Below are 18,358 nucleotides of genomic sequence, written 5' to 3'. Positions count from 1 at the left end.
AATTACACAAAAATAATCAAAACAATTAAAAAAAATATCAAAAATCCGAATAACATAAATGTATTCCTTAACTACAAAGCAACTTAAATCTATACGTTAAAAAAAAAACAAAAACATTTATTCAAAGTGCCAATTCAATTTGACATCATTACACAATGACAATGAAATTACGAACAATTAATTTACAAAAAATAATTAAAAACCAATTGATGTTTATGAAAATGTAGAAATAAAAAAATCAATTTAAACAAAGACAGATAACTCTAGTCATAATACGCCTCCCCCTTTTTATACTTAACTGTTTACATCCTACTATATAATGACACAAAGTAAGAACTTAATGAGGATACCTATAGAGCTCGTTTCCTCCTTCCTAACCTGTAAGCCCCCTTCCTACACCAAAAGGTCCCCATTCACTAAATTGGTCCCCATCTAAGTCCACTTCCGGTCATATTTAAGGTCCACTTCCGGCCCCTTCCCCTACCGATCACTTCCGGTCCACGACCACCGGATGTGATGTCATGCACATGCGCTTTGGGGTGCTCCCCCGAAAAGTGCGACTTCTAAAACTCGTAGTATACTACTTAGTAAGTACATCTTGTTTACTCAAACAAAATATCAATAAAAACACGTCCAACAGGATTAAGTGAAATTATTTTATAAAATGTAAGTAAAGCAATCGTAATCGTGCAAATGCCAAGATAAAAAGCGATAACGTTCACATGCACATAATAATGCTACGGGGCATTCGTTAATCTAGAACTTTATAAAAGAGCTATTAAACGCCACCGGCATACTAGAAGAAATGGAATAGAATACCTTTGAAAACTTATTAATTCAATAGATCATACAAAGGATCACGTGAAACTCATGTAAATAATCATCTGAAACAAATTGGCTTGTGTATGGTGGATGTAGCAACTGTCAGTTTACCTTACAAGAGCACATGCACTTATAATAAACGTGCATTAACCGGCACCCCATCCTTTCCTCGGACAGCTGCTCAGTCCACCCCTGTAGGGGTAAATGTGTTGGTAGAATAGGTGTAGCAACTGGTACCCTATCCCTTCCTTGCATAGCTGCTCACAAAAGAAATGTGTAGTATTGTAGAACTTGGTACTCCACTTCTAGAAGCAAATTCATTAGAAAGGTGAGTACAGCAACCGGTACTCCACCCTTTCAAGAGCTCAGCTGCACAGACAGGGTAAGTGTAGCAACCGGTACGTCACAACTCGCACCTAGATGCAGACGCGAGGATAGTAATCCACGCTTCCGAAGTTCAACTGCACAGCTAGGGTAAGATTTTTCTTTGCAGTTTGCAAGAGTGACAGCGTGGATAATCCTTTCGATATAGTTTTGTTTAATTATTTATGGGCCAGTGTAAATCAAACATATACAATGAATTTACACACAAAGGCAGATCCAAGCCCCCCTTAGGTCGGAAGAATTCGCTTGATTATATACGAAATCAATGAGCCATTACAGAGCCGGGTACCTCTATTAGGCTAGTTGAGGGGAAGCTCTTTTGAGAATCTCTGGATCCGCCTCTGACACAGATATTGCTGCAAAGAACTAATATATAGTGAACCACATATCATGATCTATTAAAAATTAAATAAATATATTTGAATATAAGTCCACTTTATGTTTTGAAAGTATTCTAAATATTTTCTTTATATTAATACCAGTATCAACATAGAAAAGAAGTTTAAATCATTCAGGAAGTAGACACATTTCTGGACATGTTTAAATAACAATTTATGATGGATATATTTAGACTGTCAGGTATTTCCAATATATTTATTTTTTCTTCCTTAGTACAAACATCATTTATGTAAGTATTTGTACCTTACTTTACTATTATAAATTTGTACAACTACATATTTGTACAAATTCAATATCTTGGATAACTGAACATGTATCATTTTTACTTATACAATTATACATTTGAATACCAGAAACTATAGGTTGTTATGCTCAGTGCAAGTCAGTATCATTGCTCAAGACAGTTGCGTTATTTTCCGGGTCTATACATTATTGCATAGTATGCATATATTTAATACTTACTACTGTAAAAACAAGTTTATGCTGCAGCCTTTGCATAAATTATATTCAATCTTATTATATGTGTTATTAGAAGGTTGGTTGTAAAACTCTTAAAACTCTTTTCTCTCCAGCACCATTGGAGATCTGCTTCTATGGATCTCATGATCAAATCTAATCGTAGCAAAAACCATGGAATTTAATATATACCTATCAGATGGAGGCGATAACAGAGGAAGAACTAAGTCTAAGAGAATTATCAATCATATAGAAAACTATAACACTAGAATAACCTATGGTGAAAGAGATTTTCTTGCCGATGGAAGCGCCTTGGATAACAAAAGAAAAGCGGTCAGAATGGCAGATTTTATTATTATAGTTTTCACTGATAAATTTCTAGAGTCACCAGAGTACATGTATGATGCTGCATTAGCTATTTGCTACGAGAGAAAAAGTCTACTGATAGATTGTCGGAAGAAAAAGGATATACCCCCGCTACTACGTAGTTTACCAAAACTTTGTGGGAGAAAACATTTCGATAAGGTTTTACTGAAATTATCGTCCAAAATTGAGGAATACATAACGCAAGGTATGGAAAGCTCAAAGTTATCTCACAAATATTTTCAATTGGTCTCCTTGTCGTGAAATTGAATGACTTTTTGGTATATCTGTTTACCACTTGTGTATTACTTCTTTTTTGTTTATGTAGTCTCAAAAACTACGAATTAAAATTTAGGTAATTCGTTGCTTTACTTATGAACTGATCATGCATGACACTTACCGTGGCTACACAACTTTAAAATCTTATTTACCCCGTGCAGGTCCGGGTGTCAAAAGAATAGGCCTGCAGCAGCGCTAAGCTTGTCGTAAAAGGCGACTAAATAGTGCTCAGAAACCTAGCCGGGGGCTAGGCGCTCTGCCCACAGAGCAGCTGGGACGTGTGCCCCAGGTGGTGGAATGGGGTACCCCTGGCATGTTACATGCTGGGGTTGTCAGGCTATAATACGGAAAACCTGACCGCAAACCATAGTGGTGCACCGTGTTGGGAAAGATGCCATGTTCCTCGCACGTTCAAGAACCCTGCTGTGGTATTCGATAGGAGTAGGAATCTTTGCGCTCCGCCACAGGAGGCTAAATTGCCCGACCTTACCCATCCCACCTTTTTCTAGTGGCAATCAAAATTTGTCGACCCTATTATCCTTGTGACCCATCCTTTTTTTATCATTTCATGTTCATTTGATCATCCATTTCATGTTCATTGTCTGAATATAGCTGAAATATTGCTGCTCGGACGTTAAACCCCAACAAACAAAACAAAAACTTAAAATCTTATTTAAGATTCGTAACGTTATTTGTTATTTGTTTTTATGATACCAGAAATCATTTATAAACGTTTGTTTGATCTGCTTAACGCAAGAATCATTATGTTTTTATCTCCACTTTTCATCATATACAATAGTGATTTCTAGTAAATATAGTGTTCCATAATCAAACCAGATCAAGCCAATACACCAATTGTAAGCTATGATTTATACGATATAGCTGGTGCTGCGGGGTCAAAGCGTAAAGACGAAGCCTTGGAATACATCCGGGCGTTAGAGAGAGAGGAAAGTCTTCAACACGAGATCAGTTTACACAACCGATTAAAAAGCGTACAGCAAGAGTTAAGTAGTGCAAATCATGACATGAAAATTGCACGACACATGTACATGATAGAAGGGGAGACTATTTCCAGTAATTTAGAATTTCAGTTTGGTGAAAAGAATAAGTTACAAAGACAACTACGGCAGATAACTGACAAGTATAGGGCACTCAAGAGAAGTTTTCATTTATTGCAAAATACACTTCATACATCAACAGCGCATGGTTACGAGGTGAGTCGTGTATTGCTTATCATTGTGATAAGGGTGTCAAAACTTTACACATAAAACAGATTGTCAACTGGAATTAAATCGTAGTGCAAAACTAAAAGAAAGGGGGCGATAAAGGATTTCATTAGCCAAAAATACAACTGAAAACTAATCATAAAGTGTTGAAAGATTTAATTACAAATTGGAGACTTCTGAACCAGTTCATAAAAAATCAGAAAACATAAAGACTTTTGATAAGTCTTTCATTAAAATGACAAAAGAGTTGCTTCAAGTTGCTAAAATTCAGATATATAGTAAATTTTGTACTTTTTGGTCGACAATTTCAGGTCATATTTTTGGGTAAATAACTCCAAGAAAGTGTTCAACTTCTGGAACAAAGATGCCAGGCCAGTAACTCTGCTTTTTTGAAGTATTGATTATGTGTCAAATAGGTACATTGAAAAATATATATTAATATTTGAAATGATGCCCTCTTTCGCAAATCAAGATCCTTTAAGGCTTTAGATAAAGTATTCAAATTAAAATATGAAAAAAATCTCTGTCACGAGACGGTATGGCTAACCAATACACTGTAACAGTTATATAACTCCTGAACTTTTTAAAGTTAAAAAAAGTGTACTTTTTATAATTCCTTATAAGACTTCAAGTTTCTGTTTTCATTTTGTTGCTTTGTTCAGCGTACGTCTCTATCCAGCATTGAACTATATTTTATAGTATATAAGTTGTCCTTTCGTGCTAAAGTAAGAATATTTGTGTGGCATTAATTTGCAACAGTAGTTGACTCAAGTTGTGCCCGGCAATGCTATTTCATCAATATAAGTCATCATTTGATATTTGGTAACCTGATTGAATATTAACATGATTTGAGCCATAATGCTTAATTTTAAAAAAAAAAAAATAATGCCCTAGCCTACAACCATTAAAACATTTTTTTTAAAAACTACACGGTGAACTTTTCTGAAAATTTGTTTATTGATTTGCATGGATTTTTTGCAAAGTATAGGTTTTTTATTTCAGCAAATAGCTAAACATTACCCCCTTTTTGTTATTTTGGTAAATTAAAGCTTAATATCTCTTCTACAAAATAGATAGAACAAAAATTTCATGTTAAATCTTATATGTTATTTTTTTTAAAGTGAATTTGACTTCATATTCAGTTATCTATTTAAATATAATTTCAAAATGACCCCAAAATACCAGATATGGTTCAGTTTGGCCAATGATTCAGATTTCTAAAAATAGCAATGTTTTAGTCCTCATTGTTCAAAATCTGCATGGTGAATTTTCTTTTTAAAAAATGACAGAAATGTACAAATTTTAATAAAATTGAATCATGGGAAAATTGATTCACCCCAGGTCTACTATTAATGTCACAAAACATTGTTTTATTTAGTATTTATATAAACTGAATTTCTAGTAGGATCTAGAATCGTACTATAAATTTAAGTTAGTAGGGTTCTTGATTGTCCTGTCATTTTAAACTATAAAAATTGTTTGAACATTGAATTCAAACTACATTATAAAATATTTTATTCAATCGATCTATAATATGTGATCAAGTTAAAACAATGAAAAAAAAAATTTTTTTCAATGACAGATATTTTGAATAATTTTCAAATTTTCTTAAGGATCACTTTACTTATTACAACACTTAGTAAGATTCTATTTGTGGTATTTAGTTGAAAATATTAGCTTTGCTTTCCAACACGAACATCTCAAAGTGTTACATGTACATTAGTCGTTAAGATTGCATGTGGATGAAAGTTGACAGTCTCCTCATAGTAAAGATGGCACCAGTAAACGTAATTACTCTATACTTATTCATTTCTTGGTTGATTTTACAATTATTTTTGAGATCTTCCTTTATATTTAATGCTGCTGATGAAAGATGACTCCTTTAAAAATGTGTACAGCATATTGAAATTTTCAATATATATGATTGGTATTTTTTTTGTATTTAAAAACAAAAGTTTCGTTAGTTAACGCATTAAACATATAAACTAACTCAAAACTTGTTTGTTGTGTGATCACTACCAACAACATATAAATTACGTTTTCGTGCAAGTTAATGTCAAGAAGCCTGCGTCTATCATAAAATCAAACGGACTTTGTTTATTTAAAGAATTGTTCAAGTGACGAAAACTCAACGGACAATATTGATCACGGTATGAAGACGAGATCGATAGAAGATCACATTAATAAGATATATATGCTTGTTCTGAATCTAAACAACAAAGTTACCAAGAATAACACAGAACAGCCAGACGCTCAAATGATGCCCTCTGAACTGAAGTCATTCTGTAAAAAGTATACTAAAATGATTGGTATGTTTCTTGCAGTGTTATTTGCTTGGTTACAATGTAGAGTTACTATCCTTTATTGATAATAAAAAATTATGAAAATGTCACGGAAGACTGAAACTGTAAAAAACAATTAAAAATAAAACAACATTCAAAAGCTATTAAAACACATTATTGGAACCAAATTAGTTTTCAATGTAGTTCCAATCATATAAGGTTATTAAGCCCGTGCTTGGATAATCCACCCTTACTTTCTCATGATAACAAGTATATACATGTGTACATGTAGATGGTTTGCTTATTTTGAAGGTCCAAACATTCGTCACTTTGGTCGGACATTGGATTTAACAACAGAGGAGCTGGATGTTGTTGAAGAATACAGAAAACATGGATATGAAGAAATGTTTTGGCAAACTGTCAAATTCTGGCATCCTAAGGCTAGAATGCATGGGACATTTGTTTCATTGTTGAATGCTCTAGAGGACATTGGGGTAGATATTGGAGGTATGAATTAATTATATGGAGGACATTGGGGTAGATATTGGAGGTATGAAGCAATTAAATGGAGGACATTGGGGTAGATATTGGAGGTAAGAGTCAATTATGTGGAGAACATTGGGGTAGATATTGGAGGTATGAGGCAAATAAATGGAGGACATTGGGTAGATATTGGAGGTAAGAATCAATTATATGGAGGACATTGGGGTAGATATTGGAGGTATGAAGCAATGAAATGGAGGATACTGCGGTAGATATTGGAGGTATGAAGCAATTATATGCACTCTAACAAGCATCACACTATTTAATTCAGTCAGATCCGTCATGCATTCCCTAATTTATTATATATCACTGAAAGGGTTTCGCTTGATGTGTGTGCTTACGTTTAAAATTGAAGTCTAAAACTAAAATTTTGAAGTTTTTTCAGCTGACTTATATGCATGTATATAGCACAATAACTGTAGACCATATTCATTTTTAAATTTACGTATATCTATGTACACAGAATGTGTAGTTAAACTAACGAAACTGCAGTTCTGTAGCAGTAACTCCATTACCTAAGCCATATAGAGAGCACCTCAGCTAGACCATCAGTACAACGACTCAACACATAGGAAGCTTAAAAAGATATGTTGCCAAGAGAGAGTCGAGACAACGGTGATCTTAAAGTTTAGCCAAACATATGCAAGGAGAAAAGTTAAAATGGAATCGAATTTGAGACAACGGCGGTCATAAACTTTTGCTTATAGTCCAAAATTTCCCAAGGTTTCATAATCAGGTTATTGATGAACATATATAGTCTTATTATTTCAGGAAAACCTATGTCAAAGTTACAGGTATTGTACTTGCACGAGAAGATTCCATTCCTTTTAGACCACATTTATCGGATTAGTGATCTCGTCCCCTACTTACTGTCGTCACATACCCTGACAGAGACGACCCAAATGTATGTATCAGAAGCTCAGACAGAAGAAGATAAGTTGCTGCGACTCGTCAATGTCCTTGCCACCAGGAGCAATGGTATTTCAGCTCTTTGTGATGCTCTTGATGCTACAAAACAGTCATTTATTGTAACTGAGATCAAAAGTAAGTACATGTAGTATATATGTAACGTTTTCGGCGTGTTTGAATACTTATCAAATTCAAAAAAGTTGAAATGCCGTTCGTATCTGTTTTCACAGAATCTAAGGTGCTTCAATATTTATGACACATATTAAAACTTGATTGTTCTAAATTATCCGAACTTCCAATAAAACAAGAAGCATACACAACGAACGCATATACCAAGCAAATCAACTAACCACTTAGCCCTAATCTAAGTTCCTGGAGCACCTAGCTCCCGGACATCTAGTCTCTGAACACCTTGTTTCCGAGAGACCTAGTGTCGGAGCAACTTCCTCCCCGAACACTTAGTCTCGGAACACATAGCTTCCGAGACACTTAGTCTTTGAAATACAATGTCTCAAGCAAGCCCATAGATAGAGAAATTACAGTATCGAACAACCCGGTAATTTGCAACTATCCTGAAAGCTTCTTGAAACCGCTTGCTTGTAAACCACAAACTTCAAAATTAAATTGGAACTTCTCAGCTTTAGTTTACCAATCTTACTTCTGAACTATCTTTGTCTTTCAATTCTGGCGTCTCTCGGTTTTAATAATTTTAATCTTTCTATGTGGAATTAAACCAACAAACTGAACCAATTTTGCGATGATGATTGGGGGTTTTTACGGTCTTGACTATCCTTACAGATCTCGCACGACCTCCCCTTACGGGGATTCTGTTATTAATGCCAGTTAGTAGTAGAAGGTAACGGAGCCCAGCCTTCGGGATACTTGACCGAAGAACTCGGAGTATGTCCTACAAGCGGCTGGGCTGCTATGTTGACGCTCTTGCCTACTCTCAGACCCCACGTGGGTCCAAGAGCGTTTCCCCACCAATTCTGCATGGAACTGCCGGTTTATATACCAAAAGCGCGTACCTCGCCGAAAACACCCAGAAACTGAGAAAGCGTGTATATTTACTATAACAACCGCAAGTGTGAAGTGATGATTTCCAATAATGTTTCCTACTCTAAACCAAACAAAATTTCAGGCTCGTAGCTGCCGTTAGGCAAAAAAACTTCCGCCTGCACTTAATTTTGCCATTTTTTTTTACGTAAAATATATTCAGGAGAGGAATAAATTATGCTCTAAAACGCTATCTCCGCGGAGCTTTGGAGGGGCTTGGCCCCCAGACCCCCTGCCTACACTTCAATTTGGCCTCAGCTACGCGCCTGCAAATGGATATATTATTATAAATTTGAGAATTTTAACAATCTGCAAATGATTTGTGATAAATAAACTGCATTTTTGTCACATATATACATAAATTATTAATTTGAGATTGAGTTGAGCGATCTCAACAAAGGATTACTGTGTCGAAATCGGCAAATTTTCTGTTTAGGTCATGTGACCAGTGTGAATAGTTTTTCTTATATCCATCAATGTAAGGCCACGTTAACTACAGATTTTGTCCAGCTCCGCCATGTACAAATTTGGCAACTCTACCATATTTTCCAGTTTTACTGACATACTAAATAGTATCATTTGATTAAAAGAAACAACAGTACACAGCAAATACATTTGGGTTAAAGAACTCAATCTTTAAAAGTAGTATCTTGTCTTAGTTTAAAATGAATGAAACTGAACTTACCACCTTTTTGACAGAAACGATGCCATGTACATCGCACGGTTTATCAGCCATCGAGTGCAGTGACTACAGTAGCGATTCAACATACATCTCCGACGATTCCAATCGACAGGTGGCGATCGTCGCACCCACTGCCCATAATATATCTAGACCAGCAACTGAGAATTCCTTCAGTCAAATTGTGCAAGATCATGTTGATGCATTAGAAACTACGGCACGTGGCTTTGATTTACAATATGAGATGAAAGGATTACCAAAGGAATCTTATAAATGTATTGATAAAACAAAATCCTCTGGTCACACCTGGAAATCTGTAAATAACTGTAGCATTCAGTAAACACTGTATTAAGAATTATTTTTCTAAATAATATTTTTATTGACATGAACATGTTTTTTTTTTATTTAAATGACTAGGACCGTAGAAGCATATAAAGAAATGTTCCCCTTTTGTAAACTGAGTCAATTTTAATACATTGCGCGAAAAAACTCACTGTCAACCTCTATAGCTATACTACTCTAGTTGAACAGTGCACATACACTCTAAAACCGTGACGTAGCACTTTCATATATGGTAAGTGGATGAAACTTCCGGTTTTCATTTATGCATATTAATTAGGTCGTCGTGATAACAAAAATAAATCATTCTAACTTTATTTAGCGCTAACCTGATGAGAAAACGTTTGTTATACTCGTATCTAAACATACTATTATAGTTTTTAGGAATTTAAACGTTTAAAAAATGATATTTTGTGTCACGTCTCCTTTAAACTACATGTATTTAGCTTTCTATTTTCCATAATTGATATTTGGTATATTGATAGTGCATATTAGAGTTACCCGTTATATTTGGTATGATACATTATTTTGAGTAGAACAGCTAAGCTGTGTGTTTAATCGTTGTAATGCAGGGGCTCTTTAAGTTTTCTGTGTGTGACATGTCTATTTGTCTTTGTGTATTGTATGTAATTGCAGGGTTGAACCTTTAGACATCTAATAAAGTATAAACATAGTGAACCTGATATCTTGGTATTTACAACCCCTATTATATTTACATGTCCTCATGTTAAAGACCTTTTGGTGATCTCTGAAAGCATTTACTATTTTTTAATTAGGTTATACGCTGGTGAATTTATTGTGTTACGCCATATCGTCCTTTAAAGTAGGTTTGTTTTGTTTATCTTAGAAGATTCGTTCACACATTCAATTGGTTCACACTCCGCGATTCAAACAATCCCAAAACTAACTTCCATTTCGCTTGCGAATCAGTTATTATTATATGGACTATTGTTCATTAAAAATGAAATTATAAGGAATGCTTCGCGGTTTATAACTGTAAACTGCCGAAACCATGTTATTTCGTATAACCTGTTAAAAATTAAAGACATTTATTAATAAAAAAATTCAAACCTTAGTTATTTGAGGTCGGGTATTCCTTAAACCAACAGATTGTCAAATCATTTTACAGCAGAACAAATTTTGGTAATTTTTTTTTATATATATATATATAGTGAAATATAAGAAACCAGGCGTAAACATAGTGAAATAAAAAGGAAACCAGTATTCGAACAAATGAACAAAACATTTTTATTGTATGTTACAACTATGTGTGCCTTTCACTAGATTCAATCAAAAATATTTCAATTGCACACAATCCATCAAAAACTACGTCTGCACCGTCCCTATTGCTATTCAGTACGTGTGACCGACAGTAACCCAGTCGATGAGTCGTGTACCTGGTACTGTTCTACAACACTGAGTGTGAGCTCCTTGTCATTAATAGAGCAGCCAGAAAATCAAAGCCTAGATATTTAAGCCGAAGTGGACAGCCTCACTAAACAACAACAACAAAAAAAAAAAAAGAAAAAAAAAGACATTTCAAAAGTAGATGTACGGTAGGGCAAACTCGATCATGATAAATCAGTAATCCAGAGACTTAAACAAAAATGAAAATTGAATGTATTCCAATGATAAATGGCAATTAAAAAAAATATTCAAAAGCCTACATGCTTGTTTTGCACAGAGAAAAAAGGGAACTGACATAGTGAAACACAACACAGTGTAAAACCAACGTCCTAAATAATAAATATACTTTCATAGATCACCAAACGATCTTCACCAAGTGTGAACACACATAAAATGTAACAAAACTATGACAATTCTTAAAATCAAAGTAAAAGTAGTATAACGACACAAAGACACATTAATGACCAACATCTCCTGATTGTAGACCATGTAGACATAATAAAGTATCCACTTAATGAACGTTAAGTTACTGAAAGTCAGAACATATTAAACAATGGAAATACCATAATTAAACATAGTCGGCCGCTACAATGAACATGATTCAACAACAAGTTATAAATAGGCAATATTTGATGTAGTTAAATACTTTTTACGCAGAATGCAATTAGAGGTCGGACATCTTTTTGTGAAAACAAGGTTCAAATAATAGACAATAATTTGAAAATCGTTTCTTTTACGAATACATCTACTAAGGGCAGTTGATAAATCCATCGGATTTTGTTTGTTAGTATGTGCTTTAAGACAGTATTTCCGTTAAAATATGGGTCAGCAACATTTTTTCATTAAGAAGCTGTAATAACTATCATATGTTTGTATCGTAAATGTGTTAGAAGTTTGTGATAACGATACTCCTAGTGAAATATCATTTCTGTGCAAAATATGTTACTTTGTTTAAAATCTGACACTTTAATACAAATACGAGCAAAACGAAACAGTTTCAGGGCTTCAGGAAAATCACCATTAAGCAATGGAAAATTTACAACAAGAAAATAAAAATCATACCTTTTTAGTAATTTTAGTATTAAGGCCGGCTTTTCCTTATTATAATATTTGAATAAAAAAGTGTGTACTAGTACTATTATTGTTATACTTTGTTAACTTAAGTTTTTTAGTAGATATCTTGAACATAGTTTTCGAAGTTGGGATTATTTACAGCCAAAATCATCAATTTTACATGTATCTGTATCTATAAGTCTTTTAAATTCATGCAACATTTTATGTTTTAAAGGATATTTAAAAAATTCAGCCCTGAACTGTTATTTGTAATAGGAGAGAAATAAATGAAACGGTTATAATAGGAGCACAGTTAGTACCAACTGGAGTGCTAACAATCTATCTGAATAGAGCATTAACAAACAGAATATAAACTTTATCATTTTTATCCTGAGGGGGCATTGGTGTCTGCGATTTTATTTAGGATAAGACTTAGACACGGCCTTTTTTATTCTGAGGGGCATGGTATTTGATGTAGGGTAAGACTTAAAACGCCGACTTTTTTATTCTGAGGGGGCTTGGGTGTCTAGGATTTGTAGTAGAATAAGAATGTTTTAAGAAACGCAACATTTTTATTTGTATTTCAATATTTTTGGAATCTGCCTTGTTATATAGAGTGACTTTTAAAAAAAAAATTTATGAGTAAGGAAAATTATTTTGAACAGTTTTTTATAGATCGCAGCCCTTTCCCGTTCTCTTATGGTCGGTGCCTTACAAATATACTTTATCTAGTACCAATCTTGTCTTTATGCTTCCAAGATCTTTCAGACTTTTCCAGTTTATTGAAGCATTTAAAATCGTTTTAACTATAACTTATTGGTCAAATGTTTCATGATTTATATTTTCATTTATTCATTGATTTTGATGTACATTATTTCTATACCTTCTGTTAATAGTCAGTGTTATAACATTTTACAGTTTCCAAGGAAGCTACTTATTCAGTAATGTAAATTCTGTCTGTCATACCCATCAGTTCATCGTATATTCCATTAAATACTTCATTGCCATTTACACAATAGATAACAATAACCAAAATAAGAGTAAACCATTTTATATCGATTTTTTTAGAAACCATATCCGTGTACACCAGTGATAGTTTAGATTAAACTGTTATGTATGATTTAGTAATTCTTGGTTCTAATCTAAAAGTAATCTTTTTATGTAGCTCATGCTGTTTTGATCTCACACCATTTTGTTGTAGTAAAATGAGTTCCAAAGTACTCACACCATGCTTGTTATAGTAAAATGCCAAAGTATAACAGGTCGTAATTGTTTCAAAGAGTAATCGATGGAACCAAGGTTATAGCGGTAATCAAAAGAATCAGGGACAAAGACCAGACATGGAAAACAGACATTCACAACAAAGAACATAAAGTAACTAAAATCATACATAACAAAAGTAAATGAGCAACTAGGACTCCACTAAAAACTGGGAGCATGGACCAGGTGCACCGGTAGGGTAAGCGTTCTCTGCTTTTCTAGAAACACCCGCCGAGTTGCTCATAAAAAGTCTAGTCCGGGGTAGACACACGAGGAAAAGAAAACTATGACCCGTTGAATAAATCAGTTTTCATGGTGCTGACGGATACACCATAACGATCCACGAGTTCATGATGACGACCATAAAACTTCTGTAGTGATGACTTCAATCTTGTAGCAACATAACCCTGTTCCAGAAGCCTATTTGTTAGAGTTCTAGCGCGATACAAAAAGTCTGCGTAGATTCGACAAGCTCTGGCATAAAGTATGAGTTGTGATATGAACACTCCATACGCAGGAGCCGAAGGGATGTTGCCACAGATGAAAGGAAAGTTGATAATTCTGAATGAAAAGTCATCACGTTTGTCGTAAAGTTTGGTCAATAGTTTTCCTTTATCATCGATTTCTAAGTGTAGGTCAAGATATGACTTTTCAAGATATTGACTTTCGTTCAATGCGACCTGAATACAATAATGTAATTAACTACTGAGTAAATTAAACTCAACTATAAAGGAAAGTAATAATACTCCGACATCGATAAAGACTTTTTGATCAATTCAAAATAATAAATGAAAGATAAATCTATTGTACATACGTTTTTTTTCTGTTCTGACCTTTGTTGTGATCAAAAGATCCCAGATGAATAATCAAATATGAAAATAACAGTTCAACATGCGAAAATCCAATCCATCGATGGTCAAATTTCCAAAAAAACAATTTAATTAACAAAAAACAAATAAAAATGTCTATATAACTAATATCTAACCGTTCGCAACAGAATATCATTAAATTACATTAAATGATTTAATTTGATTTTTAACAAGATTTCTGTTTGGTTGTTTCTCTTTGAGCAACCAGGTTATTTTGTATAAACTGGCTTGGGCTCCGTGCAGGTCCGGGTGTTAACAGAATAGGCCTGCAGCAGCACTAAGCTTGTCGTAAAAGGCGACTAAATAGTGCTCAGAAACCTAGCCGGGGGTTAGGCGCTCTGTCCACAGAGCAACTGGGATGTGTGCCCCAGGTGGAGGAATGGGGTACCCCTGGCGTGTTACATGCTGGGGTTGTCGGGCTATAATACGGAAAATCTTACCGCAAACCATAGTGGTGCATCATGTTGGGAAAGATGCCACGTTCCGCGCACGTTAAATAACCCTGCTGTGATATTCGATAGGAGTAGGAACTTTTGCGCTCCGCCACAGGAGGCTAAATTGCCCGACCCTACCCATCCCCCTTTTTTTAGTGGCAATCGAAGTTTGTCGACCCTATTGTGTTTGTGTCCCATCCATTTTTTTTCATTTTGTCATCATCATCATTCCATGTTCATTTTATCATCAATTTCATGTTCATCGCCTGAATATAGCTGAAATATTGTTGCTCGGGCGTTAAACCCCAACAATCAATCACTCATAAATTGGCTTGGCCCTATTACGTCATTAACGTCGATTGGGCAGCACGCCGCATTTCTAATAATTCCAAACGAAGTAACGTTTTGATTTCGAATTAATTCTTAATACTTGTCCAGTCACACATTAGAAATTAAGATATAGGGAATATTTCTAATTTTTATACTCAATAACCTGGTTTGTACATATACTATGTGGTCTAACATTTCATAGTTGACCTAAACTCTTACCATCTTTTTAGTTAATCGATAAGAACCAGAAGACAATTCTGTCCAATCATCTTTATTTTTCACATCATTGTTATTTTTTTCTAACTTTACACAGCAGATCATAACCTACATTGGCTGAAACAAATCCCCTTCATTCTTTTTTTCTATAACTGTTTTACCTATAAACAAACAAAAAAAATCTACTGAACGAGATATTTCCCATCATAACTTTTTTCACAAACGGAGATTCTATAGTGAGTTTCTTTTAGATGCTACTTATCGATGTAACTTTTTCATTACCCATGGCATATGCTAAATTTTCAAAAGATTAATATGAATAATTCCCTAAAGGAAACTTAGTATCCATCTTTTAGTCTTTCATGAATTTATACATGATATTGAAATGATTTACATTTTACGGAAATCGTATCTGGCTGATGAAAAATACTTCAATCGTTTTTAATCTGTTTAATAAGTTTTCTTGTTCATATCGAAAACGCGTGTCTTAAATATGTCGTTTTATCAAATATTACTGCATTAAAACAAATATCAAGCATACGTCGTCTTTAACAATAACAACATACAAAGCTTTATCTGCCTTATTTCAAAACGCCATCGTGATCTTGTGACCCGACTTTTGAACAAAAGATATAGTCGTAGAGGCTAACGGTGAGTCAGCACCTGTTTCCCGCGCAACACTTACATTGAAACAAATGTTGTTTTTATGGAAGCGAGAGTTTTGGCTAGCTGTTAAAATCTTTTTCAATTTAAAATGCTTGTTCCAGGTTGGGAACTTAGTGGCCAATAGGTATTACCCCATTAATACGACCAGTTTAAACGACTTTTAAGAGAATCCACCTTACTGTAATAATGTTTTTTCTTTCTTTTTTTTTTTGGCGTATAACAATAATAAAACCAATTTCGTTCAATTAAGTGGAAGTCATTTGTGTGTCGCTATAAAAATGGTAGTTGTGATACAAGAAGTTTACAGATCAGAAACTTTCCAGTCGCTGCTCAGGATATGTCATGGTCAGATCCCGCGTTTACATGCTGGTTTTAATCGAACGTAACAATAATATTATTAACATAACTGAAGGTGAATGATGATTAAAATTGAAATACAATTTGATTGCTTTGAGAGTTTGATGGACAAATCCAGTTTTGATCGTACAATTCATTCTTAAACGTGTTTAATATAAGTGTAATCAAGGAAAATGACTTCTAAAAAGAAGTCTTATTATATGAGGTCTAGAGCGGTACATAAAGTCTGCGTAGTTATGACAAGCACTGCCATAACGTACGAGTAGTGATGTGAAAACTCCATACGCATGTGCTGAAGGAATGATCTTTTTATTCACTGCGACAGATCAGTTGATATTAGACTAGGAGAGACATGTTGTAGATATTAATAACCAATGACATTGCAGAAAACGTTAAGATACTTTAAAGAATTAAATACCCGTGCGAGTGCACGATTTTTATTGAAATTAATATTTTAAGAAGAACTTTCGTACACATACCTGTAAAACATGCTTTAGATCTCAGTCATGCGTTGATATTCCCATACACTTCTATAGTAAAGTGCATATTTTTAGGATTTTAAAAAATATATATAAATGTATTCAATAAAACTGTCACTTATGTAGCATGGCTAAGGACATGTGAAACATGAATATTCCGCAAAATAGTAGGGTGACTCCACAAAGATCGGACAGAAAAATAGTCTTGAACTATAAACAGTCATTTTCTCTATTTTCACTTTCGTTTTGCACTCCAACCAACCATTTTCAGAGGAATATTTGTATGTTATAACGTTAATTTTTCTTAACAAAGAGTTTGTCCTCTTATAGAGTTATGTTTGCTTTATTTTATAAGTCGTTGCTCATATCTTTTGACACAACATTAGTTTGCAAAGAAACAAAAGGATAATGTACTATATTTTTTTTTATACCTTCCATGATTTGACACAAACCCGCTCAGGGATATGAAATGCAATACTGGTACCTATATTTAATCGTGATGTGTAAAAGTTTTGACATTAATCGACTTTAATGGCAAGGTTATACACGAAGACCAGTAAAATGGTTATATGTAAATCTATTCCAAACCACTTCAACATTCAGGCATAACGAAACGCTCAGTGCTTTAGTTAACAATCATAATTAAAACTAGAAACAGGAGGAAATCATGTGGAGGAATCCTTCAATGCTGAATAACGCAATAATATTAAGAATATATATTTCAATTGAATAATTTCATTCCAGAGCTTGCCGAAACTACGCAGACTTTTTGTATCGCGCTAGAGCTCTAACAAATAGGCTTCTGGAACAGGGTTATGTTGCTACAAGATTGAAGTCATCACTAAAGAAGTTTTATGGTCGTCATCATGAACTCGTGGATCGTTATGGTGTATCCATCTGCACCATGAAAACTGATTTATTCAACGGGTCATGGTTTTCCTTTCCTCATGTGTCTACCCCGGACTTGACTTTTTATGAGCAACTCGGCGGGTCTTTCTAGAAAAACAGGTCCCGTGCAGGCCCGGGTGTCAAAAGAATAGGCCTGGAGCAGCATTCAGTTTGTCGTAAAAAGGCGACTAAATAGTGCTCAGAAACCTAGCCGAGGTCTAGGCGCTCTGCCCACAGAGGAACTGGGATGTGTGCCCCAGATGGTGGAATGGGGTATCCCTGGCGTGTTACATGCTGGGGTTGTCTGGCTATAATACGGAAAACCTGACCGCATACCATAGTGGTGCTCCGTTTTGGGAAAGATGCCACGTTCCTCGCACGTTAAAGAACCCTGCTGTGATATTCGATAGGAGTAGGAACCTTTGTGCTCCGCCACAGGAGGCTAAATTGTCCGACCCTACCCATCCCCTTTTTTCTAGTGGCAATCGAGATTTGTCGACCCTATTATCCTTGTGTCCCATCTCTTGTTTCATTTCATCATCATTCATGTTCATTTTATCATCCATTTCATGTTCATCGCCTGAATATAGCTGAAATATTGCTGCTCGGGGGTTAAACCCCAACAATCAATCAATCAATCCATCTAAAAAACAGAGGACGCT

General features: G+C 34.6%; 1 protein-coding gene across 2 annotated transcripts; it reads left to right on the top strand.

The window, feature by feature from the left end:
* Positions 1-1,274: 1,274 nt before the first annotated feature.
* Positions 1,275-10,415, top strand: LOC148615363 (uncharacterized). 2 transcript variants are annotated; one of them, XM_088590276.1, is made up of 8 exons: positions 1,275-1,296; positions 1,819-1,834; positions 2,178-2,632; positions 3,586-3,917; positions 6,037-6,238; positions 6,524-6,718; positions 7,526-7,798; positions 9,419-10,415. In XM_088590276.1, the coding sequence occupies exons 3-8, from the start codon at positions 2,236-2,238 to the stop codon at positions 9,736-9,738; spliced, it is 1,719 nt and encodes a 572-aa protein (XP_088446402.1). In that variant the 5' UTR covers positions 1,275-1,296; positions 1,819-1,834; positions 2,178-2,235; the 3' UTR covers positions 9,739-10,415. The 2 variants fall into 2 exon arrangements, with proteins under 2 accessions (XP_088446402.1, XP_088446403.1); XM_088590277.1 differs by lacking the exons at positions 1,275-1,296; positions 1,819-1,834 and adding an exon at positions 1,707-1,785.
* Positions 10,416-18,358: the final 7,943 nt, after the last annotated feature.

The sequence above is a fragment of the Perna viridis genome, chromosome 6 (assembly GCF_037379345.1).
Source record: "Perna viridis isolate PV_CMFRI_1.1 ecotype Kerala chromosome 6, ASM3737934v1, whole genome shotgun sequence".
In the NCBI taxonomy this organism is placed as follows: domain Eukaryota; kingdom Metazoa; phylum Mollusca; class Bivalvia; order Mytilida; family Mytilidae; genus Perna; species Perna viridis.
Note: the sequence above shows the minus strand (reverse complement) of the source record. Positions and strands in the feature narration are given on the sequence as shown.

What these genes read in the sequence shown, in the direction of transcription:
- LOC148615363 (XM_088590276.1), top strand. Translation starts at nt 2,236, where the DNA reads ATGGAATTTAATATATACCTATCAGATGGAGGCGATAACAGAGGAAGA. An exon ending in AAAGTATACTAAAATGATTG is followed by an intron (nt 6,239 to 6,523) that starts GTATGTTTCTTG and finishes CTTATTTTGAAG; the next exon opens with GTCCAAACATTCGTCACTTT. An exon ending in TATTGTAACTGAGATCAAAA is followed by an intron (nt 7,799 to 9,418) that starts GTAAGTACATGT and finishes CCTTTTTGACAG; the next exon opens with AAACGATGCCATGTACATCG.